Below are 17314 nucleotides of genomic sequence, written 5' to 3' on the forward strand. Positions count from 1 at the left end.
GTTACTAAAATATTAACAAAACAAGTTTGTAACATAGTAATGTGCTTCTTTATAACACATCAAATAAAAAAATACAGCAGCAAGTCTAGTGACTAATGTAATTTCAAAGAAGAGATGAGGGTAAATGATGTTTCAAGACACTACAACAACTATAATACGTGAAAATGTATATGATTTCTATTGATGACAAAAATCACAGGTATTGCTAATAATACTGCTTGGGTTTCCTAGTGGGCCACCTTGCCCTCTCCTCTGCACTCTAGTAGAAGATAAGAGTCTCTGTAGTGAGAGGAATGGTGACCAGAATCCTGTTTTTCAGGTTGTTTGCTTTGTCACCTTCCTTTATTAGCTAATATCCTTCTTTTGCCTCAGTACCTCCCAATTTCCATCATTTCTCCACTACTAAGAATAAGAATTAATAAGTGTACATGAGTAAAATTGGAAATGACATTGTTTTTGACTGATGCTGAAGCTGGTTGGATCCTGTTCCCTTTTTGAATATACCCAGACTTGTTCTTGTTAGGGCCTGGGGTAATCGAGCCCCGAGAGACCTCCAGTTATTAAAACTCACATGGAAATCAAATAGGTTGGAAGCCCAATTTATTATTTTATGTACTGAAAATACTCAAAATCCTTATAATCAGGTCATAGCTATAGTTACAAATCTATTGAAATCAGAAGGCTGTTGAATATAGCCTCAGTACAAGGGTATTTAGATGAATAGTTAAAGGCATAATAATGGCTTTGTCACAGAGTCAAAAAAGTCCAGTGATTGGTCTCCCTTTCCAAACCATCATGCCTGGCTTCCCACTGGCATATTTATGCTGTTTTGTGCTATGTTAAGAGCAGGGGCTCTGGAGCCAGACTGACATAGGTTTGAATCCTATGTCATTTCTAACTAGTTGTGTGACCTTGGATAAACTGTTTACATTTGTTTAGTTTCTCTATTTGTAATGTGGAAATAGTAACACTTATAGGGCAGTCATAAGGATCAAATGACACATAATATATGTAAAACACTGTGCTTATAAGAATGAAGTATATCACAGAGGTATCAGATTTATGATTCCTTGAAAGTAGCAGTAAATACTGAAGTTCTACTAGCTTAAGTTAGAAGTTTACCTTTTTTCTTTTGTTTAAAAAAAAAAATAGCTGTAAGCAGTCCAGAGTTAATCTGGTGGCTCTAACCTCTTCAGGGACTCAGGTACCTTTTGAATGTCAATTTGTTATCCTTACTATTATTTCTTGTGGTACAAAATAGCTTCGAGAGTTTTGGCCACCATGTCTACATTTTGGGCACAAAGATGGAGGGAGAGGTGAAGAAGGAGACAAATGGCAGGTGCCAATTATCTTTGAAGGAGATACTGAAAAGCTGACAGTATCTCATTTGCCAAACTCCATCAGATAGCTGCAAGTTGCAAATATGTTCAGATAAAAAATTTGATAAAACTTGTTTCCTCAGCCTCCTTAACAGCAGGGGAGGTTAGGAAATGTAATGTTTATTCCTGGTAGCCATGTGTCCAGCAAAAACATCAGGGGCTCTGTTAATAAGGAAGCAGAGGAAAATTGATGTTGGATGGGCCATCAGCAATTTCTTCCATAGTAGCACTTGTTATTATTGATATTATTTATCATATTGATAATCAGTCCAAATGGCCTAAGTGTTATTACTTTCAGATGATTTTACATAATTATACTCTGATTTATTATTTATGAATTTAACAATTTAGGGCAACATATTTATTTCAAGCTTAATGGATCACCTCAAATAGCTACCAGTTACTTAGAGTTTCAGAAATATATTTGTAGAATCAGAGCCAAGCCAGTCCTCTTATATATCTATATTATTTGGGATAATATGATATAAATGATATATGTCATTTGCTATAACCAATAGAAAACCTGAGAGAGGCTTGGCCAAATCGACGTGTTTATTTTTATTCTTGCATAAGAAATCCAGATGCAGGCGGTTCTGGGATAGCACAGCAACTCAATGATATCATCAAGGACTAAGGTCCTTGTGTTCCTGTTCTGCTCTGTAGCCTGCTACTTTAATTCTGGGGCTTGTTTCCTCATGATATAAAGGTGGCTCCAAGCTTCTTGTCTGCATTTCAGGCAAGAAAAGGGTGAAAAAGCCAAAAGCAAAGGATCCTTCCCTTTTTTATTTGTAAAGTGATATCCTCTTCATGGTCTACTGGCATATATTCTTGACCAGAACTATGTCACATGGCTACCCCTAGCTACAAGGGAGGGTGGTAAGTAAGTTTTCTACATGGGCAGATGACTATCTGAATAAAATCAGAATTCTATTAGTGAAGAAATGAAGACCTAATATGTGTAAAACACCAGCGGTGTCTGTCAAAGTATCTGTGTAAAATTTTTTCAATGTTGATTGATAAAGAAAAAGTTGTCTACAGATTTATTAAATTCTCTTTGTTTTTGCAAACATACAGCACTTCTGTTAGATTTGGGTTTCAATTTTAGTCTCTTATGTTTCAGAGGAATGCTTTGCAAGCAATTTCTCCAGCCACCATGGAGGTTCTCATGAGAGTTTTGGCCGATTGCGATTCTTGGGAGGAAGGAAATCCTGAAGAAGTGGGTAGGAAGGTAGAACTTACTCTGAAGTGCCTTACAGAGGTGGTACATATCCTTCTCACTAGCAGCTCTGATCAGCGTCAAGTGGAAACCAGCACTATTTTGGAGAACTATTTTAAATTGCTAAATTCAGATCATTCAGCTTTACCTAATCAAAGGAGGTCCAGACTGTGGGAAAGCCGGTTCATAGCTCTACAGATCAAAATGCTGAGTGAGTATTAGATGAAGTTTATTATATTCAGTTTTCTCTGAATCTAGTTTGTTTTTTTTTTTTTACATTCTCCATTTTCATTAAGAATTCAAGGCTATTGTATAGAAAATATTGATTGTGTAATTCAGATATTGTGTGACTATTTAGATTTGACTTCAAAATAATATGGAATTGATTTGTCTTTCACATATTTGCTTTAACAGTGACAAAATCGAGCCTCTATATTCTCTTTTGAAAGTTGTAATCCACTAAAAGCATCAATGTTCAAAAGTAAATCAGCTGTGATTTTGAAATTCTAGGAAAAGTAAATTTTCAGAAAGTGCCATTTGTAGTTTCTAACCTATGGCAAAGAATCACATATGATCAATTTTTTATGTGCTTCTAATACATCTCTGTAGAAATCACTTCAGTATGTCCTTCCTTTTGAGAGTTTCTGGTTTCTTGTTTTGTTTTGATTCCTCAGATCCTCTGTGTGTATGTGTCTTGTTTTTCTTTCCTTCTCTTTGTGTTGGTTGTTTCGTGTCATTCTGTGCTTCTTTCTCTCTCTCCCCATCTCCCGCCTCCCTGCAAGCTCCTTCACCAATATACGTGATTTCTTTTTGTACTCCTGTTAGATTGATAGATACTAATATTATTAACTGAGAGTTCCTTTTTATAGAAGTAAAATATTTTCATTATAGCTAAACTAGAAAATTCAGATAAGTGAAAAAAAGTTTTTGTATCCTGCCACCCAACATAACCAACATTAATGGTTTGTTGTATAGCCCTAGAGACTTTAAAAAATGTTTGTGTGGGTATGTGTGTGGTGTCCAATTTAAAAATATTGGACATCAAAATCTCAGTGAAACTTAATGATTCATAACAATAGTGTTTTTGTAGGAAAATGATTCATCTTATATAGTTTCTATTCTTTTATATGTTATAACATGTCACGTTTTATAATTATTATAAATTATAAGTTTATAAGGAAATTTGAGTCTATATTGAATGGACTTCTTTTTTATTATGAACTTGCATATTACCTATGTCAAATATCCCTTGATTTCTGAGTGGGGACATCCTTTCAGTAGGAAACAAGACCAAAGCATCATCACCAATGGATTAATTACCTAAGTCTCATTTTCGTGATAGCCATATGTTAATTTTATACTATAGAAATGAGACAGTGTTGCCAGACATAACCAAGTGTTGCTTATTCATAGCAAGTTGGGAACCACAGTTTATTACACTTAAGTTATAATGGAAGAACACCTAAGTAAATCTCTGGGAAATATATATATCATTCTTATATATAAAAAAATAAATATTTTTAATAATAAAGTATAAAAATGTTCACATTTTTTTTCACTTTTCTTACCAAGTAATAAGTACAGGTTTTGTTTTCTATTCCCCCTCTTTATTATTTCCTATTAATTTACATCTGTTTGTTAGCCAAAAAGCCTAAATTAAGTATATGGCTAGAGTGAATATTTCTGTGATCCCAGATTTTCCACTTTATTAATGGACAGTTTTGTTTTTAATTTCATAGATACCATTACAGCCATGTTAGACTGCAGAGATAGGCCTGTTCTTCAGGCTATTTTTCTTAACAGTAATTGCTTTGAACATCTCATACGACTGCTACAGAACTGCAAGGTATTTTTCTATTATTACTATTATTGTTGTCTTTGATTTTAAGAAGCGGTTATTTTGTTTATGTTTTGATTCTATTTTGAGCATAACTATAACTAAATTTTTTTATTGTGGTAAAATACACGTAACGTACAATTTACCATCTTAATCATTTTTAAGTATACAGTTCAGTGGTATTAAATACATTCACGTTGTTGTCGCAACCATTACCACCATCCATCCCCCATAACTCTTCATCTTGTAAAACTAAAGCTCTATATCCATTAAACAACTCTACATTCTCCTCTCCGTTCAGCCCTTGGCAACTACTGTTCTTGCTGTCTCTGTGATTTTGCTACTCTAAGTACCTCGTATAGGTGGAATTGTACAGTGTTTGATTTTTTGTGACTGGCTTATTTCATTCAGCATAATATCCTCAAGATTCATCCATGTTGTAGCATACTGCAGAATTTCCTTTCTTTTTAAGACTGAATAGTATCTCAGTCTTTTTAAGACTCAGTCTTTTTAAGACTCAGTCTTTTTAAGACTGAATAGTATCTCAATGTATGTATACATATGTATATACCACATTTTGTTTATTCATTCATCTGTTGATGGACTCTTGTGTTGATTCTACCTTTTGGCTATCATGGATAATGTTGCTATGAACATGAGTATACAAATATCTCTTCAAGACCCTACTTTAAATTCTTTTGGGTATATATCCAGAAGTGGGTTTGCTGGATCATATAGTAATTAAATTTTTAATTTTTTGAAGAACCACCTTACTGTTTTCCATAGTAGCTGCACCATTTTACATTGCCACCAACATTGCACAAAGGTTCCAGTTTCTCCACATTCTTATCAACACTTGTTTTCTTCTTCTTCTTCTTCCTCTTCTCCTTCTCGTCCTTCTTCTTCTTCCTCTACCTCCTCTTCCTCTTCCCCTTCCTCTTCTTCCTCTTCCTCCTCCTCCTCTTCTCCTTCTTCCTCCTCCTCCTCTTCTTCCTCTTCTTTTTTTTTGATAGTAGCCATCTCAATGGATGTGAGGTGGTATCTCATTGTAGTTTGATTTGCTTTTCTCTAATGATTAGTGATGCTGAGCATCTTTTCATGTGCTTACTGGCCATTTATGTGTCATCTTTAGAGAAATGTCTATTCAAGTCCTTGGTGCATTTTTTAATTGGGTTTTTTAGCTTTTTTGTTGTTAAGTTTCAAAGTCTTTTTTGTTATGCATTGTTAAAATTTAGTATGAGCATTTGATGGCATATGTTTTTGCACTTTTGTTTCACTTAAGATTATTTCATTAGCATATTCGTGTGTTATGATTTTAATATTTACATGTTATTATATTGAGTGGATGTACCATAGCTTACTTAACTATTCCCTATTGGTAAATTCTTAATTTGTTTCCAATTTTGTTTGTGATTACATAACTCTTTAAAGTTTCATAGAACAGAATTCTATTTCTAGTACAATTATTAGATCAAAGGGCATAAATTTTTTTAAATAGGGAACATTGTGTGTAAACTTATAAGTGGAAAATGTAGAAAAGTAGAAAAATAAAAATACTATTAAGGTTCTTGATGTATACTTCCAATTTGCTTATTTTTAAAAGTTTTTACTAATTTACACTTGTAGCAGATTTGTGTGTAAGTACATAATAACTAATATCTCTGATTATTATATGTTTCCATAAATTTCAAGATGGTACCAGAAACCTTCTTGAGAAGGCTTTGAAAGTAAAACTACTTCAAAGAGCTTTTACCTTTCTATTTGAAATATTCCTTTCATGAATTCCCTGTTGAAAAATATTGGGGATCCCTTCTGATTCTGTGAGAATATTCCAGAATAAGAATTTTAACATCAGCTCCTTGAATTTTTCCACTCTGTTAGGAGGGGTATCCTTGAAAACATTTATGTCACTATATTGCTTAACTTATAGTAAAATTGTGAAGAATAGCATAAAATAGGAAATAATATATTGATAAAGTAAGTCATAATGAATATTTATGAAGTCAACAGAAGTACCAAATTATCACTGTAGAGTCAAGGTCTCTCTGTCCGCCTTTTAAAAATCATTCTTGGGAAAGAAATCCTAGGGAGGTGAAAGCAGCATAAGAGAAATGTTTATAAAACCTTCTGTTTGTTGTAAAAATGCAGCGTGGCTTTATCAGTTATAAAGACAACTTCAGTAATAAAGGCAAGATCTCACATGTGCATTTATACAGTATATGAAACTAAGACATAATTAAAAATCTCTATCATATCATGGTCAGCAGTATCTTTTAAAAATACAGAACTGTTTGACATAGCGGTCATGATGGTGAGCTAATATTTACTCTTCTATGTTATAAGCCAAAGTTTCTTATCATTTAGATCTAGAAACTTGCTGGTAGTCATACCATTTTAAAATTTAATTATTTGTTACCATTTATCACATTTTGTTTTGAAACAGGAAATGGTAGAGAAGAAACCAATTTCAGAGGGGAAAACTAGACTTTGGGACCTGAGCCTTCTCTCCTGGCAGTAGTCTTTATTTGTGGAATATTCTAGTCAGACTCCCTGTAGATTCCTCACTAAACTTTAGACTCATTAAGTGTTTTTTTTTTTTTAACATTTTTATTGGAGTATAATAGCTTTACAATGGTGTGTTAGTTTCTGTTTTATAACGAAGTGAATCAGTTATACATATACATATGTCCCCATATCTCTTCCCTCGTGCATCTCCCTCCCTCCCACCCTCCCTATCCCACCCCTCTAGGTGGTCACAAAGCACTGAGCTGATCTCCCTGTGCTATGCGGCTACTTCCCACTAGCTATCTATTTTATGTTTGGTAGTGTATATATGTCCATGCCACTCTCTCACTTTGTCCCAGCTTACCCTTCCACCTCCCTGTATCCTCAAGTTCATTCTCTAGTAGGTCTGCATCTTTATTCCCGTCTTGCCCCTAGGTTCTTCATGACCTTTTTTTTTTTTCAGATTCCATATATATGTGTTAGCATACGGTATTTGTCTTTCTCTTTCTGACTTACTTCACTCTGAATGACAGTCTCTAGGTCCATCTGCCTCACTACAGATAACTCAGTTTCGTTCCTTTTTATGGCTGAGTAATATTCCATTGTATATATGTGCCACATCTGGACTCATTAAGTTTTAAAAACAAGGGAGGGGCCTTCGCTGGTGGCACAGTGGTTAAGAATCTGCCTGCTAATGCAGGGGACACGGGTTCGACCCCTGGTCCGGGAAGATCCCACATGCATGGAGCAACTAAGCCCGTGTCCCACAACTACTGAGCCCACATGCCAGAGTTACTGAAACCCGCATCCCAGAGCCCGTGCACCGCAACCAAGAGTAGCCTCTGCTCACTGCAACCAGAGAAAAGCCTGCATGCAGCAACGAAGACCCAACGCAGCCAAAAATAAAATAAATTAAATAAATAAACTTATTAAAAAATATAATAAATTAGTTAAGATGATTTAATAAAAAATTTTTAAAATAATAAAAACAAGGGGGAATGTTTGAAATAAACTGCCCAACTCTTTTATTATAGTAATGAGGAAATGTGTCCTAAGAGATTAAGTGATTAGCCCAGGGTTTAACACTAATATATGATGGAGGTAGGATTTCTTACCCAGGTATTCTGACCCTAAGTTCATTGTTATATGTAGTTTTGTAACTGTATTACTGGTACTTAAGGTCACTGTTTAGTCAGTAGAAAAAATGTTTTCTGTGCACTAAATATAAGAGAATTATAGGTTTTATTTACTGTATATACAAACATGTTTGATGGAGAGAGGTGATATGATTTATGAATATATAAAAATGTTTGGCATCTTGTGAAAACTTAAGTTCCCAGATGTGTTATAGAATGCTACAGATGTCTATGATTGATTTCTGTTTAAACTGTTATTTGTTAATAAGGAATGAATCATTTACTCTTTTATACAGTAATACAGAATCAAGACAATTCCTCATTTAAATATTCAGACCCATTGGAAGCATTATCAACTAACGCTTAAAGTGTCATAAACAATTTATGAATTACACAGAAATCTTTAGGGTGACTGTTGCAGTTTCTATGCTTTCTTTTTGCATGAGATTCACCAACCAGTTTAAGTACACATTAATTTCCTTGAATATTTGTGTAAAGACTTCTGGGCTTGTCAAAATGAGTTTCATCATACTATAACATATTTAAAATACAGTTCCATGAAATCATATATTTAATTTTTATGATAGGTATGATGAACTTTAAATATTTAAGAATTATTTTGTTTTACTATATTGAATTTTGAAAGGGGGATATGCTTTGAGTTAATGTAAGTTTTTTTTAAGCTGTTCAAAAATATTTGAATTAATGTGAAGAAAATAACAGCAAATTTCTAGTAGCAAAGAGTAGAATTCAAAACCATTACATGGACTTTAGCACTTTGCTAGTTGAAATCATTTTTTCAAAAATATATTGTAAATATATAAAGTTCCATTTGAGGACTTAAGTCATAAGATTCTGGAAAGCTTTTGATATTGTGGTGTCGCTCATCTTCTTTGATTTGTTTTCTTTAATTTCTTCTCTTTCTTCTCCACATCTACTCCTTAAAATCAACTACAACAAATTTATCATCATGACAGTCTTAGTAAGAATGAGAATTTATGAAAGGAGCAACCAAGGGATACTTTATGGAAAAGATTGTTAGGAGTGAATAGACAAAATGGTGTAGTTGAAAGCCTGACTTTGGGAATCAAATCTGTCTGGATTTATACACATTGTCTTAGTGACCTTGAGCAAGTTTCTTTTCATTTTTAAAAAAATAGATATTTATTTATCTTCTAGAACAATACACAATCAATATAGAGATTTTGGAGGAAAAAAGCATAAAAATATTTTTTTACAAAGCATATATATAGTATTTAAAATGTTGCAAAATATACATAATATTTGCATATATTTTTTTAATGTGGATGTATTTTCCTTTACAAAATTGGAATACTACTGAATATTTTTTTATTCTGCTTTTAATTGTGTTATATCATGAGTCTTTCCATATGCCATCATATTTTTCAAAAGATTGCTTTTAATGACTGCAGGTATTTCAACACAGCAGTTCTCAAAGTATGGGATCCCCAAGATCATTTTAGGGAGTCTGCGAAGTCTAATCTTAACAAAATTTCTTTTTGAAGTTAATTTTCTTCTTAAACTGTAACCAAAACAACATTATAAAAGTTTGAACGCAAAAGCAGATAGGAGGGCTTTCCTGGTGGCACAGTGGTTGAGAGTCCGCCTGCCGATGCAGGGAACACGGATTCGTGCCCCAGTCCGGGAAGATCCCACATGCCGCGGAGCGACTAGGGCTGTGAGCCATGGCCGCTGAGCCTGCGCGTCCGGAGCCTCTGCTCCGCAACGGCAGAGGCCATCACAGTGAGAGGCCCGCGTACTGCAAAAAAAAAAAAAAAAAAAAAAGCAGATAGGAGAGTTCATCTGTCTTATCTTAAGTCAGACATTTAAAGAGATTTGCAAAAATGTAAAAGCAGTGCCATCCTCACTAAGGTATATTTTGGAAAATATAGTTATTTTTCATAAACATGTTTTTATATAAACTTGTAATGGATTTATTTTTTGAATAAATAAATATTTTTTAAACGCCTTGATTTTAATTTCTGATATGGTAAATATTGATAGATGTAACCCACATAAATAAAAGTTCAGTTCATTGGGGTTCTCAGTAATTTTTTAAAGAGTGTTAAGGGGTCTTTAGACCAGAAAATTTGAGGATTTCTCTTTCAACCTATGGATGAACCATAATTTATTAACGTATTCTATTATGTTGATACTTGACTGGTTTCTAATTTTTTGCTGTTGTAAACAGAATTGAAGTGAGCATTTCTTTTCCAAAATCTTAGTGTCAATTTCTGACTGTTTCTTTGAGTAGATTCCTAGAAATACAATTACTGATTTAAAGAGTAAGAACTTTTTAAAAGAATCCTGATATGGATTGCTTTCTGGAAAGACTTTACTTATTTTTACTTTCATCAGTTTTGAGCAGTCCTGTGTTATTACACCTAGACAATATGGAATATTACTGTTTTAAAATCTTTGCTGATAATAATAATACCAGCATTCATTTATTTCACCCTTGTTGTATGCCAGTTTCTAATAACCTAACATGGATTATCTCATTTAATCTGCACGCCAATTTCATGATATCTTATTCTTTTCATTTCTGAGAAAACAAACTCGGAGAATTTAAGTAGTTTTCCTTAAAACCAGACAGCTTATAAGTAGCAGAACCAAGATTCAAATGCAGGTTTCTGATTCCAAAGCCTGTATTGTGTACACTAACCTATTTTTAGGTTTAGCGTTACTTATGCTCTTGCATACCTTACTATTATCCATTTTATTTTATATTGCATTTTTTCAGCACATTACTGGATTTTTGTTTTCAATTTCTGAAATGATAGTAGTTCCTAAGAAGAACTTCCTTCTTAGGATGCTCTTGATAACTCCCTTTATAAATCTAACTTTCTCTCCCTTTTCACTCTCATTTGAATTATTTTCCTCTTTACCCAAACTGACTGAGATCTTTTGGGATGCTGGGTTTTATTTATGTAAGCCAAACTACTTGATTCTTTCATTTCTTTCAGAAAAGGGCAGTCTCAATGTATGTCAGAGGTAATCCTAATCCATCTTTCTACTGTACAGAGTAATATAAATTATGCTCAACTCTTGATAATTTTGGAGAATACTGTTAACAAAATTTTTAACAAAATGTGTGGTCAGATAAATTTGGGAAATACTACACACTGACCTCCCTTGTCAAAGTACACATTAGCATATTCGAGACTCTGAGGAGCATTTCCAGAAAGACCCCTTTTTAAAGTTAGTTTAATAGCATTTCACACACCTATGTGGCTGCAGAACCCTTACTATACATTATTTACTACAGTATCTTTAGTCTGTCTCAATAGCAGTTTCCTTCTCTTCTATGAGTCATTCCCTGCTGATTCTTTAAGAATTCAGGAATATTAACTAAGTATTCCTAATAATTATTTAATTATTGCTGTTGTTTCTTATTTTGGTAACTTTGAGTTTCAGAGAGAAATAAATGATAATTAATTACATAGTTTATGAACTAATGTTAGTAATCCAAAAAGTGGACAGTTGATTGTCATTTTAAGAGTGGTATACTTCATGAGTGGATTCTTGGATTTATTTCAAGAGATATGGAAATCCATTTAAACTTCACTTCTGCTTATAGGTAACAATTTAATGTTCTTTCTCCATTATTCTTGTCTCTGTTTTTAACAGCTATTTTTAAATGCTAACAGTAAGGTGGCAGACAAGAACGAGAAAGACCTTGCCAACAAATTACTGACAGAAATGAATGAGGACCAGGTATCTACAAAGCCTGCATCTTGTTTCAGCTGAAGTCCAAAATCAGTCAATGGGAGCACCTATTCCTGTACTTTTCTTCTTATATTTTAAAGTATACAAACATTATCTATTTCTAATCTTCATTAATTATTTTTGAAAATTGTTTAAAAATTTAAAAATAAATGCTTTCATCTAAAAGATAAATATATTGAAATTTTGGTGAGGGATATAAACGATCGATTGACAGGATTCCATCTATGTATGTGTGTCTTCTTTTCAATTTGAGGAAATATAAAGTACAGGAATGGAATCCCAATATCAGTGCTGTCCACCTAGTGATGACTCCATATTTTGGGGGCTTCTTTTTCTAAGCATTGTGGTGTATTGGGACCTTAGGGCTTTGTTCGTGAATATGTTTGATCAGTTTTAATATCTTGATTCTTTGCCTCTTGTTGACAAATGATTATTACAATCAATGGACAACCCAAATCTTGGAGGAAGGGAAGAAGATGCCGAGCTCTTTGAGTCTTAATTTAGCATAAAATTTAACTTTTTTCTTTTCTAAAAACTCACCTTTACACGGGTATAAGGCAGACATATACAATTTATCTTGCTTTTCACAATACATTAGGCAATTTAGTTTGGCAGAAACTACCTATAAAAATTGCTTTGTTATTTGTCTTTCCCAGAATGTTTGTGAGAGAGCTTATGTGATATCTTTTATTAACATATTATTAGCATTATCTTAATGTCCAGGTGTATAAATAGAGCTGTGGTATAAAAAGAGACATGATAATCTATTCTCTTCTGGATGTCAAATATCAATTACAGGCTACCGTTCTGGATTTCCATATAAGTGTTAGTTCCTCTTAAAGTCTTCTTATATAGATTTATAAAATGTTATAATAATCTCTTAGAGGTTGACAATTAGTATTCCTGATTATAGGTACTGTGATGCCTAGTCCTCTTCAATAAAGTCAAGAAAAAAAATCTTAGTTTTATGATATTCTGTATGCAGAATGTTTAATGCATATGATGTTTATTACACATGCAATATGTTTATTTTATGTAATAATGTTTAATAAACAAACAACATCAACAAAAACCAAGATACCAGCTTAAATAACTTGCCTGAAAATGATAGAGCTGAGCCCACAATGACAAAGATCTAATCAGTCCCCCTTTACTCAGATCATTTTTAGTGGGAGGCAGAGAGGAAAATTCTATTTGTGGGGTAACGAGCTTCAAGTCATAGTAATATATTACCAAAAGCAGATTTGGGGGTAATTTTTACAACTTTCTAGTAATTTTTACAACTTTCTAGTCCTCACACTATGCTTTCATGGTTGACTAAGTCTGTTGATATAACATTCACGTTCAGTTTTTTTACATTGTTGATGTTCTATTTTGTTTTTGTTTCTTTTTCTATGAATGTACTGCCCTGAAATTTAATACATCTCTTCTTTATAATGAAGCTTAAACAGAAATAGACAAAATGGAGCTGGTATTTATTTTTTCTTACAACTTCTGGCATTAAAGCTTGCCTTCTCAAAAACATGACAGTGCTTATAGATACATATTTCATTTTCTGTTCTGCCTCAAATTTCTGCATTTTATATAAAAATAGATGTATGTTATTGTTTGCAAATGTGATTGATTGATATATGCACATACCATTTCATTTATAAAACAGGGTTTGGAAACTATATAGATAAGACTGTTTTAGACATCTTATTATACATACTAATGAAATTTTAACCTAGGAAGTTTCAAGTGTATTTTTGAAGGAAAATTAAAACATACAAGAATTTCCCATGATAGCCCTCCCTCCCTTCCTCTTGAGATTGTCCATTACTTTTTAAAAGCATGTTTAAGCTTGGTGGGTTTTTTCCTCCTTAAAGCATTTTAATATAATGAGTGAATGTAACCTTATTCTTCTTGACATATGGCTTATTTTCTGTCAAGTATGTAACTTTTCTTACAGGTTTTAGTGTTTCAGAGATCCATTTCATTGGAAGAGGAATGTATTGCATGTTAAATATTTTTTTGAGGTTTTCAGAAGAAAGGCTTCCTAACTGAATACAAATCTTGAACACATTTGTTAATTTCTTACCTTTTCTTCCTCCTCTGGTAGGTGTTTCAGGTACAGTTGGATTGTTTGGCTGTGTCAACCATTCAGGCTTTGACAGCAGTAATGAACAAATCTCCAGCTGCTAAGGTAAAACATATGTCCTCAAGCTCTAAAATGTTATCATAGATATACCTGTTTTCACTATATAATTCCCAAAGTAATGTACGAAAGTATAAAATACGTAAGGTTTCACTCATGAAATAATTCACAAAATATCTCATCTTTGTGTAGGAATCACTTTGCCGATAATTTAAAAGAGAGATGCCTATGGGCAGTACTTTGGGATTATTTAAAGCATTGATGACTGACTGCAAGCTCTAGGGATTTACAGCATCAGTCAACGAATGGGAAGAGAGCACTGGTGTTGAAATGTTGAAAGGATCATTTTAAGTGATTATTTGATTAGTGCATTTAAAGAATTAAATTTTATATCATAATTTTTCTCCATTAATAACATATTCACTCTTTCACTATTTGGTCAGTTTATGACCATCTAGAATATGAAAAATTTTCACATGTGAACAGCCCTGTCAATTTGGGACTTGTTTTTCCAGATGGCCTTGGAAATTCTGCTTCTTTGTTTGTAGTCACTGACCCTCAGGATTTTCTTTCCCTTCTCATTCACTACCACTGACTCTGCCCTGCAGTCCACTTATGCTGATTCTGTGCTAGTAGTTTTCCCACTGAGTACTTTTAAGGATTAGTGACATCATCTGTGTAAAATGGTAAGCAGAGTGCCAGGCACAAGGTAAGTGCTTAATAAGTATGTGTCTATAATTATTTTTACCATTTTACCTTCTTATCCACCACTTCTAATATATTTCATTTAGTACCAGAAATGAATGAATTATTCCTTGTTCCCTAAGCCATGCTTTCAGTTGTATTTCTTACTTTCTATTGGTTTTTGTTAGGAGACTGACTTTCCCTATAAATGTTGCTATATATAACTCATGGTTAAATTCCTGCTGAATAGGCTTTTACAACTATCACAGGCTGGCATGGAAGTCTAATCTCCATTTATAATAGTTACTTAAGGAAAAAATTATTTTAAGTTCTAAGTAATTGGTTTATGAATATAATGGATTGCCTATACTGTATTATGAAATTCAAACCTGAAATGATGTCCAGGTCTTTTTTAAATATAATTTTTTAAACTATGTTATGTGTTGCATGGCTTAAAATTCGAAAGATTATTTTTTAAAATGCCTTTTGAAAAAAGACTTTTTTCCTATCCTTGGCCCACAGTCAACTAATTCCCCTTCCTAGAGACAACTAGTCATACTTGTTTAAACCTTTTGATTTTATAATGAGTGTATATATTTTTGCCTAACTTACTGGACCAATTTAGTATTGCTAGTTTTTTTTGTGTTCTTTACATTTTACGTTATGGCTTTTGGTACCCACTAGTCCAAGTGTGACTTAGAGCTTATTAAATTGAACTTTGTGCTCCAGATAATTTAGACCATTTAGATATTGGGTTGGCCAAAAGGTTCGTTCATTTTTTTCCCATAAGATGGCTCTAGTAGCACTTGGTTGTCTTTAACTTCATTTGAAACAGTTTTGCTAGATTGTATGACACCTGTCATATCAGAGTGCATTTTAAAAAGGACTTAACAAAATTGGTGAATTTTTGTATAGCCATTTTAATATTGAAGATGGAAGAACAAAAGCAACATTTTCGGCATATTATGCTTTATTATTTCAAGAAAGGTAAAAACGCAACCGAAATGCAAAAAAAGGATTTGTGCAGTGTATGGAGAAGGTGCTGTGACTGATCGAATGTGTCAAAAGTGGTTTGCGAAGTTTCGTGCTGGAGATTTCTCGCTGCATGATGCTCCACGGTCGGGTAGACCAGTTGAAGTTGATAGTGATCAAATCGAGACATTAATTGAGAACAATCAACGTTATACGCCGGAGATAGCTAATATACTCAAAATATCCAAATCAGGTGTTGAAGACCATTTGCACCAACTTGGTTATGTGAATCGCTTTGATGTTTGAGCTCCACGTAAGTTGAGCGAAAAAACCTTCTTGACCGTATTTCCGCATGCGATTCTCTACTTAAACGTAATGAAAACGTTCCATTTTTAAAACAAATTGTGATGGGTGATGAAAAGTGGATACTGTACAACAATGTGGAATGGAAGAGATTGTGGGGCAAGTGAAATGAACCACCACCAACCACACCAAAGGCCGGTCTTCATCCAAAGAAGGTGAGGTTGTGTATATGGTGGGATTGGAAGGGAGTCCTCTATTACGAGCTCCTTCCGGAAAACCAAATGATTAATTCCAACAAGTACTGCTCCCAATTAGACCAACTGAAAGCAGCACCTGACAAAAAAGCGTCCGGAATTAGTCAACAGAAAATGCATAATCTTCCATCAGGATAACACAAGACCACATGTTTCTTTGATGACCAGGCAAAAACTGTTATAGCTTGGCTGGGAGGTTCTAATTCATCTGCCGTATTCACCAGACATTGCACCTTCAGATTTCCATTTATTTAGGTCTTTACAAAATTCTCTTAATGGAAAAAATTTCAATTCCCCAGAAGACTGTCAAAGGCACTTGGAAGAGTTCTTTAATCAAAAAAGTAAAAATTTTGGGAAGATGGAATTATGAAGTTGCCTGAAAAATGGCAGAAGGTAGTGGAACAAAAGGGTGAATACGTTGTTCAGTAAAGTTCTTGAAGAAAATGAAAAATGTGTCTTTTATTTTTACTTAAAAACCGAAGGCACTTTTTGGCCAACTCAATACAAAGAGCAGAGGGAAAACCGTACCCAGGTTTTTTGGCCACTACTCAAAATTGCCAGGAGTCTTTAATCTAGTTCTTTGAGGCTACTGACTCCTTTATTCCTAAAGTCTCCTCACTTTTTCTCCATTTTTGTTTTGATTTCAAGTAATATTGTACTAATAACAAATCAAGTGAAGAAAGTAAAGGGATCTGCAAGTAGTATAACAATTTTATAATACACAGTCTTTGCTAATTCCATTTGTTTTACATTTTGGTATTTTATTGTAGCATTGTATTCCAGAAGGTATATGGAATATATTTAAGATGAAGACACCTGACTTAAGAAAACAGAAATATTGAACTCATAATCTTTTTAATATTGTTAATTAACTTAAATGGGTATTACTCAACATTTTTAATATTCTAACAAATTCAGTCTTTGAAAATCTGTTTTGATGTATTGATTTCTCCTCTCTTAGGAAGTATTTAAAGAAAGAATTGGTTATACACATATGTTTGAAGTATTAAAATCACTGGGTCAGCCACCACTGGAACTACTTAAAGAACTTATGAATATGGTGAGTTTTTTTTAGCTTTATTAGAATAAGTTCCATCATCTTTGTATCAAAGATGGTAACTAACCTTTTGTCTCTTATGTT

General features: G+C 33.4%; 1 protein-coding gene across 2 annotated transcripts in view; it reads left to right on the forward strand.

The window, feature by feature from the left end:
- The window catches only part of NBEAL1 (neurobeachin like 1), a 178036-nt gene that overhangs the window by 50914 nt on the left and 109808 nt on the right, over nt 1-17314 (forward strand). The window contains exons 8-12 of one of the 2 annotated variants that reach the window (XM_079925384.1): nt 2500-2806; nt 4335-4441; nt 11725-11811; nt 13925-14008; nt 17135-17233. In XM_079925384.1, coding sequence (XP_079781510.1) covers nt 2500-2806; nt 4335-4441; nt 11725-11811; nt 13925-14008; nt 17135-17233 — 684 coding nt within the window. The remainder of the gene's footprint in view (nt 1-2499; nt 2807-4334; nt 4442-11724; nt 11812-13924; nt 14009-17134; nt 17234-17314) is intronic. The other variant, XM_079925385.1, reaches the window with a different exon arrangement.

Source organism: Stenella coeruleoalba, assembly GCF_951394435.1.
Source record: "Stenella coeruleoalba genome assembly, chromosome: 6".
In the NCBI taxonomy this organism is placed as follows: domain Eukaryota; kingdom Metazoa; phylum Chordata; class Mammalia; order Artiodactyla; family Delphinidae; genus Stenella; species Stenella coeruleoalba.